Consider the following 21810-nt stretch of genomic DNA (forward strand, 5'->3'; position numbering starts at 1 on the left):
AAAAAAAAAAAAAAAAAAAAAAAACACATCATAGTAAAACCAATACCTTCTCAGCTTCGCATCGAAGCTAAAATTAAAAACAATTTTTTTTGAAATTAGGTTCTCAACAGATATCTTAACAGATATCTAGAATACGTGTATTTTTATAAAATTTCTAACTTTGTAGACGTTTAAATACCAATTCATTTTCGATCTCCTCATTTCCCTCATATAATTCTTCCATATACATTTTCCACCGCTCTACCATCTTTTCATTTTTAAACATAATTTTGCCATCTTTATGTTTAACTATGTTGTTGGATTTCTTGAGTTTATATTGCAGTTTTTAAATTTTATTATAGGCTTTCCCTGTATTGTTGGTTATTAGATAACGTTCTATATCTTGTATGTTGTGATTTAACCAACATTCTTTTAGTAGACGGCATTTTGTTGTTACTTCGTTTTTTATCTGTTTATATAAATTGTAATCTCTGTTCCTTAATTTGTTCCTTCTTTCAATCAATTCAAGAATTTGTCCAGTCATCCATGACTTCCTCGGTTCTATTTTGTTTTTACCAATTATTTTATCTACAACTCTAATTATATCCATCTTCATACTATACCAGCTTTTTTCTCCAATATCAAGTTCATCTAAATTTCTTTTGAATTCTTTTGTTATATTTCGGTCTTTTAGTTTTCCAACGCAACATTTTTTTCTTTTTTGTTACTTTAGTTCTTTTTATTAAATTTGATGTTGCATTGTGCCATCACAAGACTATGATCACTATCGATGTCATATCCTGGGTAGGCTTAACTAGATTTGATATGATTTCTGAACTTAGTTTTTACGAGTATAGAATCTATTTGATACTGATTTCTATCTTTAAGCGCTTTTCATGTATATTTTCTCCTTAGCGGGACTTCAAAGTACGTATTTGTTAATATCAGTTCCTGTTGTTCACAAAACTCTAAAAATCTTATCCCTTTTTCATTTCTCTTCCCTAATCCATATTTTCCTGAGAAGTGACTTCTTTCATAACCTATTGAGGCGTTAAAATTGACTATGATAAATACGTTTGAGTTGCATTCTGTTAGTTGCATGAGTTTATTAATCTGTTCGTATGTCTCTTCTATTTCTTTGTCCGTACTTCTAGATGTAAGGAAGTACACTTGTATAATGTAAATGTTTGTAGGCTTTGCTTCTATTTTCACCATTAGAAATCTGTATTTAGGTGGTACGAGTTGAGCACATTGTCTTTCCACTTTCCTCGTAATATTACTGCCACCTCGTTTCTTCTTTTTTCACATTTCCACTATGAATGGTTCTAAAATCGTCATTTATGAAATCACTATTTCCTGCCCATCTTGTTTCACTTATTCCGAGTATATCTAGCTTTGCTTTCTTCATTTGTTTTTTTACTTCTTCCAACCTCCCCGTTTTAATCATTGTCTTCGCATCTCCGAATTTCATGACCAGTACATATCTCTTTATTTTCATTTTACATAATTTAGTTATTAACAGCTTCCTGGTTAAGAATGTCATAAAGATCTTTAATGCAGTCGTTTACCTGTTGCCTTCTGTATCCTCATGGTCGACCTTTAAAGGTAATTTCTCACCTATAGGAAAAGTGATTGCCTTCTCTTGTTACTCATCCGCTCTTTGCGGTTCGTTTTCAGAGTTTTGCTCCTTATTCCGGCAGTTGGTCGGTTCACTGGAATCATCTGTATAAGAATGTAAGACGAAAGGAATGTACATTATAAATATACACTAGTATGAGCTTATCCAAACCGCGGTACACACCCATTCTGTGTTAAAATAAATGTGACTTAAAAAATATTAAAGTTTTTATCATACAATCAATTTTTTTTTAATAGTGCTAAAAAATAGTTCATGAGAGATTTTATCTTAAAATTCCACATCAGTAGTCGGCAACCGGCGGCCCGCGGGCCGTATCCGGCCCGCGTGGCTATTGAATACGGCCCGCTTTAAATTCTAAATCGACTAATTTAATTGAATATCATTTTGTATAAATATAATTGAACGTTGCGTTTTTGGTACGGGTATTTTATATAAGTCATATTATTATTTTAAGTTTTAGATAGTATTTTTTTGCATAATAAATAATGTAATTATAAATTTTTTTTTTTTATCTGGCCCGCGAACTCTTTTTAATTTGTAAATGTGGCCCGAGAATTAAAAAAGGTTGCCGACCACTGTTCTACATAATACTATAAAATTTTGAAAAAATAAAAAAATATCTAAACTTTTTTTTAATAGAGACAAATTACAAAAATATGATGTTAATATAATTCAAAATTAAATAAACAAAAGAACGCAAAATATTTGCTGGATCAAAAATTATAAGATATTTAAAATATTGTAAGACACTTTTTATACAAATATTTATTTATTAAATTAAATCATAAAATAAAATATCTATAAAATATCTAAACATTAAATGTAAGATAATTCATATAGACAAAAAAAAATATCCCATATAAATAGAAATTTTCAACAAACACTTTTATTTTTTATTTAAAAAATCTTTAGTATTTATTTTATTTTATGAACAATTTTGGTATTTATTCGATAATATATATATATATATATTCGCAGGTACACAGCATTGTTATTATCAATGGTAGTAAGGCACATTGTTGTGAGTTCATGAATACACTAACTGACTATATAAAAAGTATATCTATTGATAGTCATAATTGATAATAAACAATCCATGACTGTGACAGCGATGTCATAAAAACCATTTAGCTACCTGTATTTGTAATACCCTGTGTATTATACATGAATATTAACTTAAAAATTTGGAATTTGTTTATATCTAATAAACGAATAAAGTTATATTAAAAACTCAAACATTTTATTAAATTAAAAAAACACAGGACAGGAGGGTCGCGGCATAGTGGTGATGTGGCATAGTTGGATCAAGTATAATGATATCTGACAGTGATTAAAATCACTATAAAAAAAAAAACGCTTCGATGCATATCTTTAGATAGTGTTTAATTTTAAATAATTGGTGGATTATTCCAAAAGCTACATGATCTGCTAGTTCCTTATTAATATCCCGATTAAAATAAAGTATGTTGAATAAAAAAGGGATTATTAAAAAATATTATTTCTCATAAAAAAATTATCCATACACTTTTCAATAAGTTATAGCATTATAAAGTTAAAAATTAAAAAAATAAAATCGAGAATTTTCACACAAAAATTGAATTCGGTGGCCATTTTCACTATGAAGACAAAATAAAGTTCGAAATTTTTTTTTCCATGATAAAGTATATTACATTAGCTTTAATTTAAGATATATATAAAAGTGTTAGACTTTCCGGAACATTTTCAAAAATCAAGTTGAAAAAGTTAATTTTTTGCGAAAAAGTTGTCATTTTAAATCCCCCCCTGTGGGCAGGTAAAGGGTCATATTTATAAAAAAATATACCAAATAAAAGGTAATGATATCATACATCTATATAAAAAAAAATTATATTTATTTGGTTATTTTTAAAAAAGTTATGGCAATTTTAAGTAAAAAAAATTGAAAAAATGTCGAAAATTAGCGATTTTTAAATTTGTAATTTTTTTGGTGGTTTCCCCCATTTACGGGGAACGAGAGAATTTTTTTCAATTTTTAAGGGTAATGTCTTCGACTATATACGATTTGTGATCTTTTGACGTATCGTTGAAAGAAATCCGTTCGGTGAGAGCTAAGAAAAAGTGGTAACAGACACAAATAAAAAACATAATAGTAAAACCAATACCTTCTCAGCTTCGCATCGAAGCTAATATGTGTTAACATTTAAAGAAACAAAGTTGACCCCCTTACAAGACATAAGGGATGAAATTAAAAAGTATTACATAGTTAATAATTCAAGAATAATGTGTAACTAAAGGTAACCAAAAAAACAAAATGTTTAAATATATTTATTCTGTAAGTTATTGAGTGGGTTATGATAAAAAGATCATAGTAAAATTAAATAAAGTCAATTACAAATGTTCAAGTTACTTATTTAATACGATGGCAAATTGAATAGGATTTGTATAACGCATATATATTTATTTAGGTGTTATTCAGTACCATACAAACAACAAGAAAAAAAAATCAGACTAAGTTGAAAACGTAAACCCTTATATAAAAAACTCATGAACACGTCAATGATATATTAGTATATGAATAGAGTAAATGGAAACAAAATTTAGTTTCTATATTTGAACTATATTCAACACTATAGAATATTTCTTAAAAATTGTAATACTAAGAAGTTGCAGTTTTCAATTATTCTTAAGAAAGTAAAGTATATTATATTTCACGTTTCTAATACTTTATTGCAATTAGTTTATTATAAAACTACTATTGTCTGTTACACTAAAATGTTAATTCAAAACAATAACTCAAGTAGGATATTAAGAGTAGTTGTGGTGTTATTTTGCTTACAAGTGGACCATAGTGATTCACTCGATACTGGATACAAGTATAACCAATTGAAGTGCGTCACAAATGTTAAACTTTTAAAATGTTCTTATTTATTATACGCATTGAACTATTTGCAAGTAGCTAGATTAGAAATAAATCATCCAAATTTTAATTATAAGAACGCATTATATATAGAGTCATGTAATTGTATTATTATTCAATATATGATGAGTACGATTTATGGTTTTGAAGGTGTTGAAATTGGTTCTTTGTGGTTATTAAACATTTATTTAGGCAATGTTAGTCGCCTTTTTAAAAAATTCCAACAATCTCGAACATTTGAGCATCTAAAAACATACCTCAAAGATACTCATGATATTGTAATAGATGCATTAAAATCTGAGACTTTATCCATGAAATGTAATAAAGAAAAAAATAAATTTTATGTGAACGAAAAGTATTTAAAACAATTAGATAATTGCTCATTGAGAGATTTATCTAATTCCATGTTTAAAAAATCACAAATCATGAGAAATTTTATTTTGAATAATACTGAATTATCTAAAATGAACTTCAAGAGGTTTTCAAAAAAAAATATTCTAATTAAAAATATTCCAGATAATCGTAACAATATAAATTTTTTAATGAATGGATACAATGTGCAAGTTAATTGGGGAGTTACCAAAAAAAGTACTATGCTGAAATTGCGTGAAAATTACGAAAATGCACATAAAATTGATTGGAGGAAAAACCAATTAAAGGGTATTCAGATATACTACGAGTCAGTTTTTAGCTTCTTAAAAGTCATTATGTTAAGATTAACATGGAAACATTTCTTATACGTTAATAAACAACAAAATAAATCTATTAAGAAAGATTTGGTTGAAAAATGGATAGCAATACTCATTGAGTTTGGGATGTATTTACATTTAAAAGAAGATGATTTTGTTTATAAGGTAAAAAACACAATTAAAACACAGGGAGATGTTGATGATTACCTCCTCAAATCATATTTAAATACTTTATGTTTGGATTTAGGGTGCAATGCATTAAAAGAAATGGAATTAAACGGCAAAGAATTTTACTTTAAAAATTCCAATCAAATACAAACAGTTCACAACGAAACAGAGTTGGATACTGTTAACTATTATAGTTTAGGCGCTGCTAAAAATTTTATTATTGATATAAAAAAGTTATTTGAAGACAAAGACTTTAATGTTATTACGTCATTAATTGATTTTGCGGATAAAAATAAATTGTTTGATAAAATTGAGAGAAAAATTGAAAATGTGTTTTCATTATATGACATAATAGCTTAATTGTCATTCAACTGTTTGTTTAAATTATTAAACTATTTCAAATTTTATATAGTATTTATTAAATATAACTATAGTTGATTGAGATTAATTTTTAATAAATATATAACAGTGGCTGCACTATTTATAGGGACGNTAATTTTTAATAAATATATAACAGTGGCTGCACTATTTATAGGGACGCTGTTATCACTGTTGTAATTTGTATAATCATATAGATTTAATGTGTAAAATCTATGGTAACATTTTTAATAATTAATAATTATTTTTATTTTATATAATTTAAAGAGTATACAGTAATAAGTTTTAAATTATCGATTCTTTATTGTTTATTGTTTATGTGTGTATTTGTTATACAATTTAGTATTAATAAAAAACTTTATTGTAGAATCGATCAACTTATTATTGAACAAAATTACAAATATATAAGAAAAAAGATATATTCTAGTCCATTATTATTAAACTTTTTATTATTATAAGTATTTTTTTTATTTATAACTCAGTTCTGCATAACCTTCATTGAATTTTTAATTCTGAGATATTTTATCTCTGCCACCTATCTGATTATTTATAAACGCATATTAAAGATCATTTAATCATTACTACTGTCGTAACTCAAAAATAAAAAAAGGAAAGGGGGCGATTTAGGATTGAAATGAATGGGGAAATACGCGGGATCTGACTCTTCACTCGTCAATTATCAAATGATATAATTATTGTCACTTATTACACAAAATACACAAAAATGATTCATATGGTAAAAGAAATAGTACATGAAACTTAAATAAAATATTTGTACACACTAATTCAAATATTGTCAATATTATATAAACGATACAGAGAAAAATGCGGAGTTTACTTATAGGCCAGTCAACAAAGAAAAAATGGCGGAAAAAATTCCCAACCAAATTTTTATTATTTAAAAAGTTGAATTAAGATATGTATAATGACATACTAAAAGTCCTCATCGATTGGACTTGAGCTTTTTTTTTTACAGCCTCGCAAAAGTTCAAAAATATGAGCTTTTTTAATTTTCTCAAAAAATATTTAACTTACAAAAAAAAGTTTCGTATAAAAGTTCTTTAAAAAACAATTTTAAACAAAAAAGGTATCTTGTATTTTTTCATTTAAACAAATATTTTTCGAGTTACATTACATTTAATATGAGTACTAAAATTTATTTTCCAATTTTTTTCATTTTACGGTTACTTTTTATCATGTTATACTTACATTAGACAAAATGTTATAAATGCATATGTGTGTATGTGTAAGTTTATTTATTTATAGTATCATTAAAGTGTAGTGTATAATAAGATACAACCGATAAAGTAAGTAATTGATTTGACGCTATATTGTTTAAACCCAACTAAACGCTAAATTGTACATTCCTAAACAACATTTATATTATGTCAATTGCCACCGGAATTTCTGCGAATAATAAAGATAATTGTCATAAAACGGCCTTTAGTCTGGTGCTGGAGGTGGTAAAAGTTGTGGCTGCCGAAAAACAGGGCTTCAATGTTCTATTATATGTGAACATTGCAAAGGTCATTGGTGTATAAATTCAATAGAAATAAAGATTGAAGATTAAGAAAATTGTACTTTTGTTGAAGATATATTCTATCAAAATTTAGAATGGGAAAATGAATAAGAAAATGGAAAAACATTTTGTTTGATACACTTGTCAAATAACTTTATAGTGGAGAAATCCTCCATCGATTACATACTTTGCACTAGTAATGCATATAACTTGTATTTAGGATATAAATACGGAAATAGGAGATCATGTAGTTTTTGTAATAATCCATTAAAATTTTAAAATTAAACACTATCTACAGATTTGCATCAAGGCGTTGTTTTTTGATAATGATTTTAATCATTGTCACATATCATCTATACTGCACCCAATTATACACACTGTGCCGGGACACTGCTGGTTTTTTTTTAAATAGCGATTAGTTGAAATAGTAGCAGTGGGTTTACTTTAATTATTTTATTATTAATTTTAACAATAGAAGTTATTGAAGATACAGTTATAACTTTATTTGATCTTTTAAGATCTATATCATGAAAGTTATTATCTACCATTGAGTTTACTAGAACAAGACCAATTTTGGACACTTTATGACAATTAAATTTATCATTACCAGAAATTCTGGCTGGGTTGACAAAAGAGAACATGAGGTAGGTGAAATGAGGAGATCAGTGACAATAGGCGAGAGTGTGAATGGGGAGGTAGAAGGTTTTAAGTATTTAGGATCAATAGTGCAAAAGAGCGATGGTATTGACGAGAATGTAAGACACAGGTTTAAGTGCGGGTGGTTGAAGTAGAGAGAAGCGTCTGGTGTCTTATGCGATAAAAGATTTCCAATGAGGCTAAAAGATAAATTATACAACAATGTAGTGAGACTAGCTATGATGTATGGTTCAGAGTGTTGGGCGGTTGATAAGAAAGTAGAGCAGAGAATGAGTGTAGCAGAGAAGAATGCTTAGTTGGATGAGTGGAGTGACTAGAAAAGATAGAAAAGGAACGAGCATATAAGAGGGAATGTAAGTGTAGCGTCAATCGTGTATAAGATGAGAGAAAATAGACTTGGATGGTTTGATTATGTTATGAGGAGAGAAGAATCGGAAGCTGTAAGAACAGTTATAGAAATTAATGTTGAAGGAAGAAGAGGTAGAGGAAGACCAAAAAAGAGATGGAGGGATGCTATTGAATGCAATTTGAGGACAGTGGATGTGAGCGAAGAAGATGTGAGAGATCGTGTCAAGTGGAAGTTTAGGATGAGGGTGGCCGACCCCAAGTAGTTGGGATTAAGGCAAATAAAAAGAAAAAGATTAGCAAAAATTCTGGTGGCAATTGACATAATATAAATGTTGTTTAGGAATGTACAATTTAGCGTTTAGTTGGGTTTAAACAATATAGCGTCAAATCAATTACTTACTTTATCGGTTGTATCTTATTATACACTACACTTTAATGATACTATAAATAAATAAACTTACACATACACACATATGCATTTATAACATTTTGTCTAATGTAAGTATAACATGATAAAAAGTAACCGTAAAATGAAAAAAATTGGAAAATAAATTTTAGTACTCATATTAAATGTAATGTAACTTGAAAAATATTTGTTTAAATGAAAAAATACAAGATACCTTTTTTGTTTAAAATTGTTTTTTAAAGAACTTTTATACGAAACTTTTTTTTGTAAGTTAAATATTTTTTGAGAAAATTAAAAAAGCTCATATTTTTGAACTTTTGCGAGGCTGTAAAAAAAAAGCTCAAGTCCAATCGATGAGGACTTTTAGTATGTCATTATACATATCTTAATTCAACTTTTTAAAAAATAAAAATTTGGTTGGGAATTTTTTCCGCCATTCGCCAAAATTACTCCTTCGTTGACTGGCCTATTATAAAACTGGACGTGTTCGTTCCGGAGTACGATCAAAACAGGCCGTGTCAGACGAGCCCATGGAGTCCTTCCAAAGTCCCCTTCCAGACACGTACATGACCATCGGCCGATACATTTATTTAGATTCTTTGTTGCTATTTTGCTGACATTGTAGAAGGATTTTGTAAAACTACGGGATTGTACATGTTGGGAAGGAACGGATGTGTGTGCATGGCGTGATTGTGTGAGTTGTGTGTGTATCTGCAGTCAGTGATAGAAAGTGTTGATTGTGTTTTGTAATTTATTGGTGTGTGGGTANTCAGTGATAGAAAGTGTTAATTGTGTTTTGTAATTTATTGGTGTGTGGGTAAAAGATGAAAGAATAACAGAAAAACATTTTGTTCGGTTGTGTGAAGGGCCTATTTACAACACTACTCAATATTCTATGATATTTATACAAAATCACTTATTGTATTAACGATAGGGTAGTTATCGTAATAACATTAAAATTGATAAAATGCGAGTCTTTCCGATTTAAAAAAAAATTGATAATCTATTATTTTTTAGGATTTTTTCCCATATTATTATTATTTAGCTCATATAAATTCATATATTATATAAGTTCAATAATTTTGTTATATAATTCTCATGGAACCTCGCTTTTCAATTTTTACTATTATTAAATATTACTACTTTTACTAATAAAAGTTTAAATATCAATATTTTTAAGTTATAAGCTTTCATTTCAATTAACTTAAAAAAGAAATTGAAATGAAATTTTTTATTTCAAAAAAAATAGTTAATACGTGACATTTTGTATTGAAATATTGTATGGATAATTTTTAACATATCAAAAATAAAATAAATAATTATATTTAAATACTCGTTTTTACTAATTAGTAATAATCTCAAAAAAAAAAAAAAAAAAAACGGTAGNAACGATTTGAATTTTATTTCCAACTAAAAAAAGATTAAGAAAAAAAACGGTAGCACAGTGGGGTCGCTGCACAGTATAGAAGTGGCATAGATGGGACAAGTATAGATGATATCTGACAGTGATTAAAATCACTATCATAAAAAACGCTTCAATGCAAATCTGTAGATAGTGTTTTAGACATCTAAAAAAATTTCACTTAAAATTTTTGTTAATTTATGTACAAACACAAAGGTAATATTTGTTAAAAACTTCAAACAAATCTGTAGATAGTGTTTAATTTTAAGAAATTGGTAGATTATTTCAAAAGTAACAATAACTCTTATTTCCTTAATTTTATCCCGATTAGTTATTTGATTTATAATTATAATATAGGAATAAATAATAATTATAGTAATTAAATTTAGTATGAAATTGATATTCAATAATTTAATATTGTAATTTTACGGAGATATTATAAAAATAATAAAGTAGTTGTATATTTCTTTACTTTTAACGTGTATAAAAATTTAAAGGGCTTGATGCAATACTTTTCAATAAAAAAATGTTTGTCACTTTTAACAAAATTTTAAGTTTTATACACTGGACTACAAGGAACTTTCATCAGAAACAAAAATATACTTTTCTAAATCAACTTTTTGCGATGTTTTCAAATGTGAAATTAGACTTTTTCTATCACTTTTAAATTATAATATAAATAATATTATTAAAAAATAAGTATTTACATTAAAAAAATAATTAAGAACAAAAAAAAAAATTGTTTTAAATTAACACTGATTTTGATTATTAATATAATCAAAAATTAGAAAAATGACATATTAAACCTATTATTTAATCCTTTAAAGTTGATTTTTGTGAAAGGTTTTAACAAAAAAAATTAGTTTATAACCATAACTTTTAGCTCAATTTGCAAGTTTGAAATTGGCATCATTAAATAAATATTTTATGAGAATTAAAAAAATTATATCGTTAAGATTATTATGCAGTTAGGAAATTTTATAATAACTATTTATAGTAAATTTATCAGAAAAGCTCAATATTTTTTTGCATTTTTATCGTAATAGTTAACTTAAATAGGAATAATAGTAGTCATTTCCTAGTAACTTTTGGTGTTTAAAAGGATTCTAGAATTGAAATATTCAGAACTTAATTAATATTATAGAATTACTTAANTCCTAGTAACTTTTGGTGTTTAAAAGGATTCTAGAATTGAAATATTCAGAACTTAATTAATATTATAGAATTACTTAAACTAAAAATTTAATCAAAAATTTGTTAAAAAAATCTACTCAATTGAGCATTTAAATTAATTTAATTAATTCAGTATAAAAACTGAATTAATTTTAATGATTTACTTTAACAAAAATAACTAATCAAAAAAAAAAAATTGTTAAAAATATCTAAAAATCCATTGTTAATTCAGGAGAACCTTACAATCATTTTTTATAGAAATGAGAAATGAGTAGTAGCACACACAAATAGGGTAAAAAAAATTATTAAATTACAAAGTAAAATGATTTAATTTTGTAATTGAAACTGATCAAATCGAACTTGATTCGTCAATATGTAAACATTATAAATTAATGATTTTATTGTCTGTATGGAGATCATGGGATAAGTAACTGTTTAATTGATATATTAGAATTTTGTTTCAATTTTTGAGGATAATATCTTCAACTAGATACGAATTGTAATATTTGACGTATCATTGAAAAAATAGGTCAAGTTAGAGCAGAGAAAATAAATGATAGTCACAAAAAATATAGTTTAAAAAACTAAAAAAACACGCTTTTAAAGCACATCGTACTAAAAAGTTAAAAATAATTTTTAAAATAATTATGAACAAAAAATACTGATAAATTAGCGGAACGTTGGGAAAATGTTGTACACCAGCTACAGAGCATAGGTGTTAAATTTAGGTATAATTTCTATCAACTCGTCAACAAATTTTTGTAATTTCAATTATGATAACAGTTAAAAATATAATGAGAGCTGAAATTGAGTGGTAACTAACAGCCCCTAAATTAAATAAAATTTAATTAGGCCTTTTACGTATTTAACTACTTTATTTCATCTCACCTGTTGCCCAACTAAAGTACATACAATGTTGTTTTGAATATAAATTTATATTATTTTAGATTTTTCCAGGGTTCAAAAGCGTCATCTAGATGAATATTCTATTAACAATCTGCATATTAATATATTTATATTAAAAAAAAAATAATAATAATGATTTATTTTTGCCGATTATTAGATCAAACGATATTTTCATTTCGAATTAAATTGATGATACAATTTTGAAAATAGTCCATCACTAGATAAAATTCTGCTGACTACAATTTTCGCTTATTCTATAGCCCCTTTTGTAACCTTATCTGTGGTAATATTATTATGCATAATGATAACATAGAATAAAAATTTATTTGATATTGTATTATAATATCAAACGATATTTATCAGTATCTTTATTAATGAAAAATTTCAATGCCGTGAACATATAACAAATATTACAATAAAATAATATTTTATTAGGTTGAAATTTGTTTGTTTTTTATTGATTCATATGATTCAATTATTATAAAAGTTTTATTGTTTTCATTTTAGGAATAAATGTTTGTTAACAATTTGAGTTGTACTAAATACTTATATGGGTTACAGGTGTTATTTTGTTCTGTTTCTTGAAAGTATTTCAGTATTTTAGTATTTTTCTTTTTTTTAAAGTAAATATTTTGATTAAATCGTTTTGATTAATTGTTAATCAAATATTGAACAATTTAAGTTGTATTTATTTAATTTAATTTCAGGTTTACTAATTATTTTAGGTGTTATTATTGTATTACTTTAATTATAAATTTAAAAAATGGAGAGAGATTATGCTCCACTCAGTGCTGCTTGTGTTAGAGCCTTGAATGATAAAATGTATGACAAAAGAAAAGCAGCAGCATTAGAAATTGAAAAGTAAGAATTTATGTTTATAATTAATAAAAAGTTGAAATAATTTTTATTGTGCTATTTTTAGGATGGTGAAAGAATTTGCTGCTGTTAATAATTCTATGCAAATACGACGTCTATTAAAAGTATTGGGACAAGATTTTGCTATGTCCAAGAATGCCAATGCTAAAAAAGGAGGACTCATAGGACTAGCTGCCATGGCAGTGGGTTTAGGAAAAGTATAAATTTTAAATATTTCATTTAAAATTGTGTATTATAAAGTTTTTATCTTATGTCAGGAGACAGCTACATATATAGATGGCCTAATTGAACCTATATTGGTCAACTTTAATGATGCTGATTTAAAAGTTCGGTATTATGCTAGTGAATCACTATATAATGTTTCCAAAGTAGCACGTAGTGCTGTATTAAAACATTTTCCTGAAATATTTAAAGCTTTAAGTAAATTGGCAGCTGATCCTGATCAAAATGTAAAAAATGCTTCCGAACTTCTTGATCGTTTAATGAAGGTAGTAATTTTGTAATATTTTATAATATATTTTCGCTGGTATAGGTATTGTTCTATATAAAAGGGAGTACTCCCATTAGTAAACTGTATAAAAACTGTAAAAATTATATTTTGTAATTTAAATTATACTATTCAATTATATTTTCTCTGAGAGATCCATTCCCCTCAATCTTCTTAACCACAATTTTTTTTTTTATTTTATCAGAAATTAAGTAACAATATTACTTATTATTTATTTTATACAATTTACAGGGCTGAGCTCTAATATTAAAAATAGTTATATAGTATTATATAGATAGATAACTTCTAACAATAACATGAGAACAATAGTAATAAATTAGCATAGAGTTAATTAATAAACATAAAAATTTTAATTGAAATAGAATATAAAGAACTTTTTCTTTATATTCTATAAAGAATATTTATGTTCTATAAAAGAAAAAAGAAGTTAGCATTTGTAGAACATATATGATGTATAATAGAGGGGTTTGAAAGTATTGTAGTAAATAAACATTGTATAACAAAAGAGACTAAAGAATTTTAAACTAAAAATGTTTCAAAAAAGAAATATTATATTTGAAGTTGAAATATTTTGTTTGAATAACACAATAGTTTTGATAGATCCAAAGGAACATAAAGGATAAGATGTATAAGTTATATTTAAGTGCGTCGATGAATCGCATGTGGGTTTTTTGAATTAAACTTCAACAAATAAAACATAATAGCTAAACCAATCTTACTAGCATTTGTATGGGGCTTCTATTCTATGTGGTAAGGCAGATTTTTTTCTTGTTTATAATGGGTTTTATCACAAATAAATGAGTCTTTAGCTTAAAAGTTAGGGCTATATTTGACATCCTGAAAAGAATCTAAGTAAGAACAGTTTCTTCAAGTGAGCCAAAGATTAATTTAAATGGCCAGCTGGAGGTTGGAGAACTATTTCAATTTATAGTCTTTACAACGTTACTAATTGACAGTCCAATTTTGGATAAATTTTTTTTAAGATTATTTGAAGAAAATGAAGATATTAGCCTGGTTAAAATAGATAAAGATAAGTTTAGACATAGTAGAATTGAAACTGGAAAAATAATAACAAAGAGAGTTTAAGTCTCCAATTTAAAGTTAGAAATGGTTTGACATAGTAATAAAAACTATTTTTGAGATAATGAGATTATTATTAACTCATGTTTTAACTTAAGTAATAACTACTTGGAACTAAAAATTTAAACTTTATAAGTAAAAGTAACAACAACAAAAAATTAAATGAGATAAAAATTATAAATTTAATGAGAAATTACAATATTGATATAAAAAAGAATAATGTTTTGTTATTATTTTAATTAGTTTATATTATCTATATTTATATAAAGATCTAGAGTTTTTAAAATATTATTTTTATTATTTATTTAAAATTTATTTTATATCAAAATAGAAGCAATTAAATTAGTACATTTTTAATTTATTCTGAGATAGAAATATTTAAATTTGACAAATTTCATATGGTAATTATATTTATTGTAATAGCGTTAGAGTGGTTTAATGACAATTTATTTTTATATTTTTCAGGATATTGTGACTGACAATTCTAATGTATTTAATTTAGTTGGCTTTATTCCATTATTACGGGAACGAATTTATACAGATAACACTTTTGCTAAACAATTCATTATATCTTGGATTACTATATTAGATAATGTACCATCATTAGATCTTGTTATTTATTTACCAGAAATTTTGGATGGTTTATTTAAAATGCTCTCTGATCCTACCTTTGAAGTAAAAAAAATGTTGGTAAAATAGTATTTTTGTTGTTTAATAAATCATTAGAAATTGTGTCAGCTGAATAAAACTTAAGATATTTCATTGAAAATAATACTAATTTTACTAAAATAACTTTTCAGTCATAATATAATTATTTTAGTGTAGATTAATGTTCTATATTTTATATAAATGGATACTTGCAGCTTTATATTTTGATAGTAATTTTGTAACATGTTTTAAATAAAAATATTTGGAAGTTAATATTGAGTTAAACATGTATAAATAATACTATTTATTTTATTTGTTTCTCTCATATACCTTTTAATATTATATAAAAATAATTCCTGCCGTTTACAGTTTTTGTTATTTTTATTCAAATTCTTTTTGAACCTGTTATAATACAAACTAGATGTAACTCTAGTTACTTTCATAACATATTGAATGACCCTTTGTGACTCAGTATAATATAAAATCAGATTAAAATACAAATTGAAATATTAAAGTTTTTAAATGTTTTATTTTTTAAAATATACCTTTATGTATGTTACAGGTGTGATGCTGTATTGAGAAAATTTTTAGAGAATTTACAAAAAAACCCAGAAAAAGTAAATTATGCAGATATGATAAATATTATTGTTCTTTATTCATGTTCTACTGATGATTTTGTTCAAGTACTTTATTATAATAAGAATATTTTTTTATATTGAATATTTATAAAACTATATGTTTTAGTATACATCAATGTGTTGGATTAAAGAGTTTATTGCCATGTATGGAGCAAAAATTTTACCATTTACATCTAGTATTTTAAAAGCCTCATTAGTTTCAAATTCTAACAATGAAACAGAACCACAAATACGTAATTAATAGTTTAGATAATTTAAATAAAAGTTTTAATTAGTTGTAATAGTAAAAGTAATAGAACTAATATGTAGATATTAGTTAAAGATTAAAATTCTGTATGTTTAATAACATTTATTCTAATTATGTACATTATTGCTGTTATAAAAAATATCATCTAGTGATAAAACATGTTATTCCACTACCTCTGTAAATGTATGGATTAAGTTTTATTTTGATAAAAAAATAATTACTTAGTTTGAAGGCCATACAAAAAATTAGTTTTTCTATTATCAATCACAAAAATCAATATGGATGATTAAAAAACAAAATGAAAAAAATTTTCTACAATTCTTATTGCGAGAAAATGTACATTTTAATTGCAGTTAACTAACTGTGTATTAAATGATTTAATGTTAAATATTAGCTTGCATAGAATATATTTCTATTTCCTTTTACATGGAATTCCATCTTGTATATTTTAATGAATATTTTAAATGAGTACTAAGAATTGGATAAAAAAAATGAATATCACATAATTTTTTTATAAGATTAATGAAAAGCAAATGCAGTAGTAATGTGTCTTACTAGTATGTAAGACACATTAATTTATTAAGAAATTATTTATAAAATTTCCTCTAAACTTTTTCATTGGTATTATAAAAATAAATTTATATTTTTGTGTACAATTTTGTTGCGATATAAATTTTAATGTACTTTTGCTATTATTATAGTTATACATTTATCATGGAAATATAGAGATATAATGTAGTGTTTCCCATTTATATACTCTATTTTAATGATATAAATATATTTTGGGGATACTTGAGCCTATTATATTTTAAATTTTGTTTATTTTGTAATTAATTTTTGTACTGCAATGATTTCTTTACATTTTTGCATTAATAATACTATATTCATTTTTACAAATCTGAATTATGTTATTTTTTATATTCAGGTGTCAAACAAACTGCTAAATTAGTTAACTCAACATTAATGGATTTAATTAAGGAAGTTGAAGATGATAATGGGAATCTTGATGAAAATGAAAAAGTGAGCAAAATAAAAATATATTTAATAGTTAAATTGATTTTTGGATTAATTGAGTTATAAGTATTTATTAGGATGAAAATTTAGATTTGTCATCTGTAATTGTCGTGCTTACTAAAGAACTCTGTGGATCATCAGTTGAAAATAAAATAACCGTATTAAAATGGATTTATCATTTATTTAATCATTTACCAAATAGAGTAAGTAAGTATGTTGTTTTAAAAATTTAACTAGCTATGTGAATCGACTTGAATACTATATTCATACTTATGAATCTATTGTCAACAGATGATATTTTATCATGAAGTTATTGTCATTGTATAAATTCTGTCTTAAAAATAATGTTTAATAGATTTTAGTTCACATGGAATCAATATTTCCTCTGCTACTCACCACATTATCATATCCTAATGAAGAAGTTGTGCAAAATGATTTAAAGGTTATCGCAAAAGTTATTTCTCCACAAATTATTCAAACTAATACAAAACAGTATTTTGATGATTTCATTGTTAGTTTATTGAAACAATTTTGCTGTGATAAAACATTGTTAAAAGAACGTGGTCAGTTCATTATAAGGTATTTTATGATTTGTTAATTATATTATAATTTTTTTTTAGTGTTATTTAAAATTATTATATGTTCATTTTTAATTTTACAGACAAATTTGTGGCTTATTAAATTCAAATGAGATTTATAAAACCCTTTCTACATTTTTATTAGAAGAAGACAATCTTAAGTTTGCTTCAATGATGGTAGGAACTTTAAACACTATATTATTGACATCTCCAGAATTATATGACTTAAGAATGCAATTGAGAAATGTTAAAAAAAAAGTAATTTTTTTATATGTTTAAAAAGTATAAAATTCATTTAAAGTTTATTTCTAGAAAAAAAATTAAAAATTTTTTTTAAATATAATAATTTTTAATTTTTTATGTAGGAAAATCAAGAGATTTTTCTTTGTCTGTATAAAACTTGGTGTCATAATCCAGTAGCAATAGTTGCACTTTGTTTGCTTACTCAAAATTACTTTCATGCCTGTAAACTTATACACACTTTGTATCCTTTTTAATTGAAAAGATTCTCTAAAATTATTTGAAAAATGTGAAAATTTTTAATGTTAAATTATTAAAATAATTCTAAAATTAAATTTTTTCAAAATTCTAAAAAAAAAGAACAAATACAATTTTTTTATACAATTGTGCTATATAATATGAAAAAAAGCTTTTATGTTATTAAAAAAATATTATATAAATAATAAATATTTGTAATGGAAATTAATTGAAAGAAATTATTATTTATTAATAATTTTTTTTTTTTTTAACGAAATTGTATTTAATTGTCCTTTTAGTTTCTTTTAATACAGGGAGGCAATATTTATTAAATTTAAAAAATATGAATATTCAAAAAATGATTGTTTATTAAAGAAAACATTAAAATGTTGTTATTCTTCTCATGTTTGTTGTTGATGGGGAATATTCCAAAATATTGTGTAGTTCATACTATGATAATAATTTTAGATTGTATTACAAACTTCACATCAAAATATTTTACTTAACTATTCATTTTTCATAGCGCATCTATGGATGTTACTGTAGATTTACTCATTGAAGTTGATAAATTAATTCAACTTATTGAGTCACCCATATTTATTTGTAAGTAATTAATTTTAAATATTTATAATTTAATTATAATATTATATAAAAATATATAACAAGTTGGGTAGTAGCTCATTTTTTTAATTTTTGAAAATAAAATTAATTTTTAAGTAGTTTTAATTCAATTTTAAGTATATATCTTAACATAATAGTAAATAAATACAATTTTTATTACATTTCTAAATTAAAATACCCTTTAGAAAGCCCTTCTAAACTGAAATAATTTGGGTTTTTGATCATTTTTCTTTTAACTAGTAAATTTTATTATAGTACTTAAAAAAAAAAAACGATTGCAGTACCAAAAATTTTATGAAACTGTCTTTGAAAGTTTTAATTGAACTTGTATCTTTATAATGCCATTCATTTTATTAACATTAGCTTTATAATGGTTGTGATTCAAAAGTAATTTCATAATATTTTCAGTTTCTACAATTATTAACCTAACAAATTCTTGAAAAAAAAATTTTTATAGGTCAACTAAATTCCTAAATATGGCAACAATATTCAAAAAACCGAAATAATTTTGGTTCTTAGACCTTCTCTTTAGTTTTAAAATCAAATTTGAGTAACTACTTATTATTTAAGTATGTTGATATTATGTAGGAAATTTAATTTTAATAACATAATTTTTTATAATTTTATCATATTTGGTTAGATTTAAGAATGGAGCTTCTAGAAGAACCAGTAAATCAATATTTGATACAAGCTTTGTATGGACTTTTAATGATAATGCCTCAATCAGAAGCATTTCATTTATTAAGACATCGCTTGAAATGTGTACCCAATATTACTTATAATGGACAAACAACTCAGTATGTTAAAATAAAGTACATAATCATAATTTATTACGAATGATGCACTTTACAGGTTAAAATATAAAACAGCCGATACTAACTTATCAGAAGAATTTGATTCAAATTCAATGCTTAGTCACTTCATGGAATTGCAAGAAAAACATAAACTGTATCAAAGAACTATTCTTTATAGTACACAAACCGATAAAACCATTACCAAAGTAGAAATATAACATTAGTTAAAATTTGTGCAAATCATATTGTTAAATAATTTTTGCTAAAGTTTATAAAAATTTTAAAAAAATAATATTAAATAATGCAAATTTTTATTCATAATTAGAAGGATTATGTGTTAATAATAATAATGAATTTTATATAATTTTTTTTTTTTGTATTTATAAATTAAATTATTTTTTAGTTAAAAGTAATAAAATACATAAATTTAAATATTACTATTTTATAATTAGTCATGTAAAATGTAAGACCGTAGGGTACAAAATCTCTATAGTTTTCAGGTTTCTATTCTCGAATAACCTTGAAATATGTTTTTCCATTTTTAAAAATTTTCTAAACTATAAGAAGTCATTTTTGAAATCAGGTTTTATACATCAATTTTTGATTAGGTGGGCGGTATTCACCCACGCTGCTTACTTATTTCTATAAATTAAATACAAGCACCGAATTTGAAAATATAGAAATTGTAATCTAAATGATATTAAATTAACATATAATGCGATCAATAGCATAATAATACGCTTAGATTAATCAGAGATATTTGATTCGGATTTGTTATTTATTAACTATTGGAAAAATGTTTAAAATACTCATAAAACATTAGGACACACTTGTAATTTTATAATTTTTGAAATGGTGCAATTTATAACTGACCTATTCAATAGGAAAAATAATATAGCACAGTTTACTACAGTTTACCTTTATTGTCCTGGAGAGTAACCCAGCGCAATTTACACTTTAGGGTCAAATCGGCACCATTTACTACTATATTTTTTATTTAAAAAGATTAAGAATCATGAATATGTTAAGGAAATAAGAGTAAATAAAAACTAATTTTTTTGTTATAACAAACAAGTCATAATCACTAATAATTTTACATTTTTTCCAAATTTTTAAAAAGACATACATAGGAACAGAGTATTAAATATTTTAACAACTTATAACAGTGCGTCAACTACTAACATAGGTGCATTGACACATATGATTATTTAATATGTTATTTTTATGAATATATTTGTAAATAATACATATTATTAATAATTAAATACATGTATATAATTTTATTATTTATAAGTTTTAAAGTGTATATTTTGTTTATTCATTTTAAACAAAACTGTTTACTTGAAAATTTATCGTAACTGTTGGTTATAATAAGTATAAAAATGACTAAGCAAGTTGGCACATAAACATTATTTTATTAATATATGAATTATTAATATATTTGAGTAATAGTAGACAAGTAAAAATATAACAGTATACTAATATCTTCGTGTAATTTAATTTTATTCTGTATACTTTTTTATTTACCGTCAAATAGAGGAAAACAATTCATTTTTTTAGAAATAGATCACATAATAAAGACCTAATAATTGAGCGGATTAAAAAAAAAAAGAACAAAATCTAAAGAAAAAAAATACAAATATAGTATAAATGGAGAATAACAGATAATTCGACATATGATAAATCACCAAAGTTTTTATTAAAACGGTTTGGCCTAGAATTTTAACATAATACAGCATTGTGTATATTGCAAATGTATACACAAAAAATACCAGAATAAATTATATATCTTTAGAATAAATAGAAACTTTGTTCATTCGGGTAACATTTGTACTATGGTTTGATTTAAAGATATTTTTTTAACGCGAGCAAAATAAAACAAAAATAGATGCTACACAATATAAAATACATCGCCAAAAACACTTTTATTGTTAAAAATGAAACAACATATAATAGATTTGTAGAATAGGTCACTAAAAAAATGTCATTTCTTTAATTTTCTGTAAAAGTTGGTAACTAAATTTGAATAAAAATATTTTATGTATTTTAACTTAATCAGATCATCTAGTTCTACGTACGCAACTAGTAGTTACTTATCCTTTATGATTCAATTAATTTACCTCAGAGTTTAGTCTTAATTATTTATAAAAATAAAATTAAAAGCTAACA

General features: G+C 24.5%; 2 protein-coding genes across 4 annotated transcripts in view; one reads left to right on the top strand and one right to left on the bottom strand.

Moving 5' to 3' along the window:
* LOC126903742 (uncharacterized) overlaps positions 1-21810 on the bottom strand; it is a 94229-nt gene that overhangs the window by 43936 nt on the left and 28483 nt on the right. The window lies entirely within an intron of this gene.
* LOC126903730 (protein VAC14 homolog) lies at positions 12542-19990 on the top strand. Of its 3 annotated transcripts, XM_050682164.1 has the most exons (16): positions 12554-12595; positions 12668-12783; positions 12886-13021; positions 13083-13233; positions 13294-13524; positions 15090-15310; positions 15835-15955; positions 16017-16143; positions 17083-17177; positions 17249-17374; positions 17527-17750; positions 17833-18007; positions 18115-18233; positions 18750-18829; positions 19488-19644; positions 19700-19990. In XM_050682164.1, the coding sequence occupies exons 3-16, from the start codon at positions 12924-12926 to the stop codon at positions 19857-19859; spliced, it is 2085 nt and encodes a 694-aa protein (XP_050538121.1). In that variant the 5' UTR covers positions 12554-12595; positions 12668-12783; positions 12886-12923; the 3' UTR covers positions 19860-19990. The 3 variants fall into 3 exon arrangements, with proteins under 3 accessions (XP_050538119.1, XP_050538120.1, XP_050538121.1); XM_050682162.1 differs by having other exon boundaries at positions 12542-12783; positions 12868-13021; XM_050682163.1 differs by having other exon boundaries at positions 12542-12721; positions 12868-13021.

The sequence above is a fragment of the Daktulosphaira vitifoliae genome, unplaced genomic scaffold, assembly GCF_025091365.1.
Source record: "Daktulosphaira vitifoliae isolate Bord-2020 unplaced genomic scaffold, ASM2509136v1 Scaffold_4, whole genome shotgun sequence".
In the NCBI taxonomy this organism is placed as follows: Eukaryota; Metazoa; Arthropoda; class Insecta; order Hemiptera; family Phylloxeridae; genus Daktulosphaira; species Daktulosphaira vitifoliae.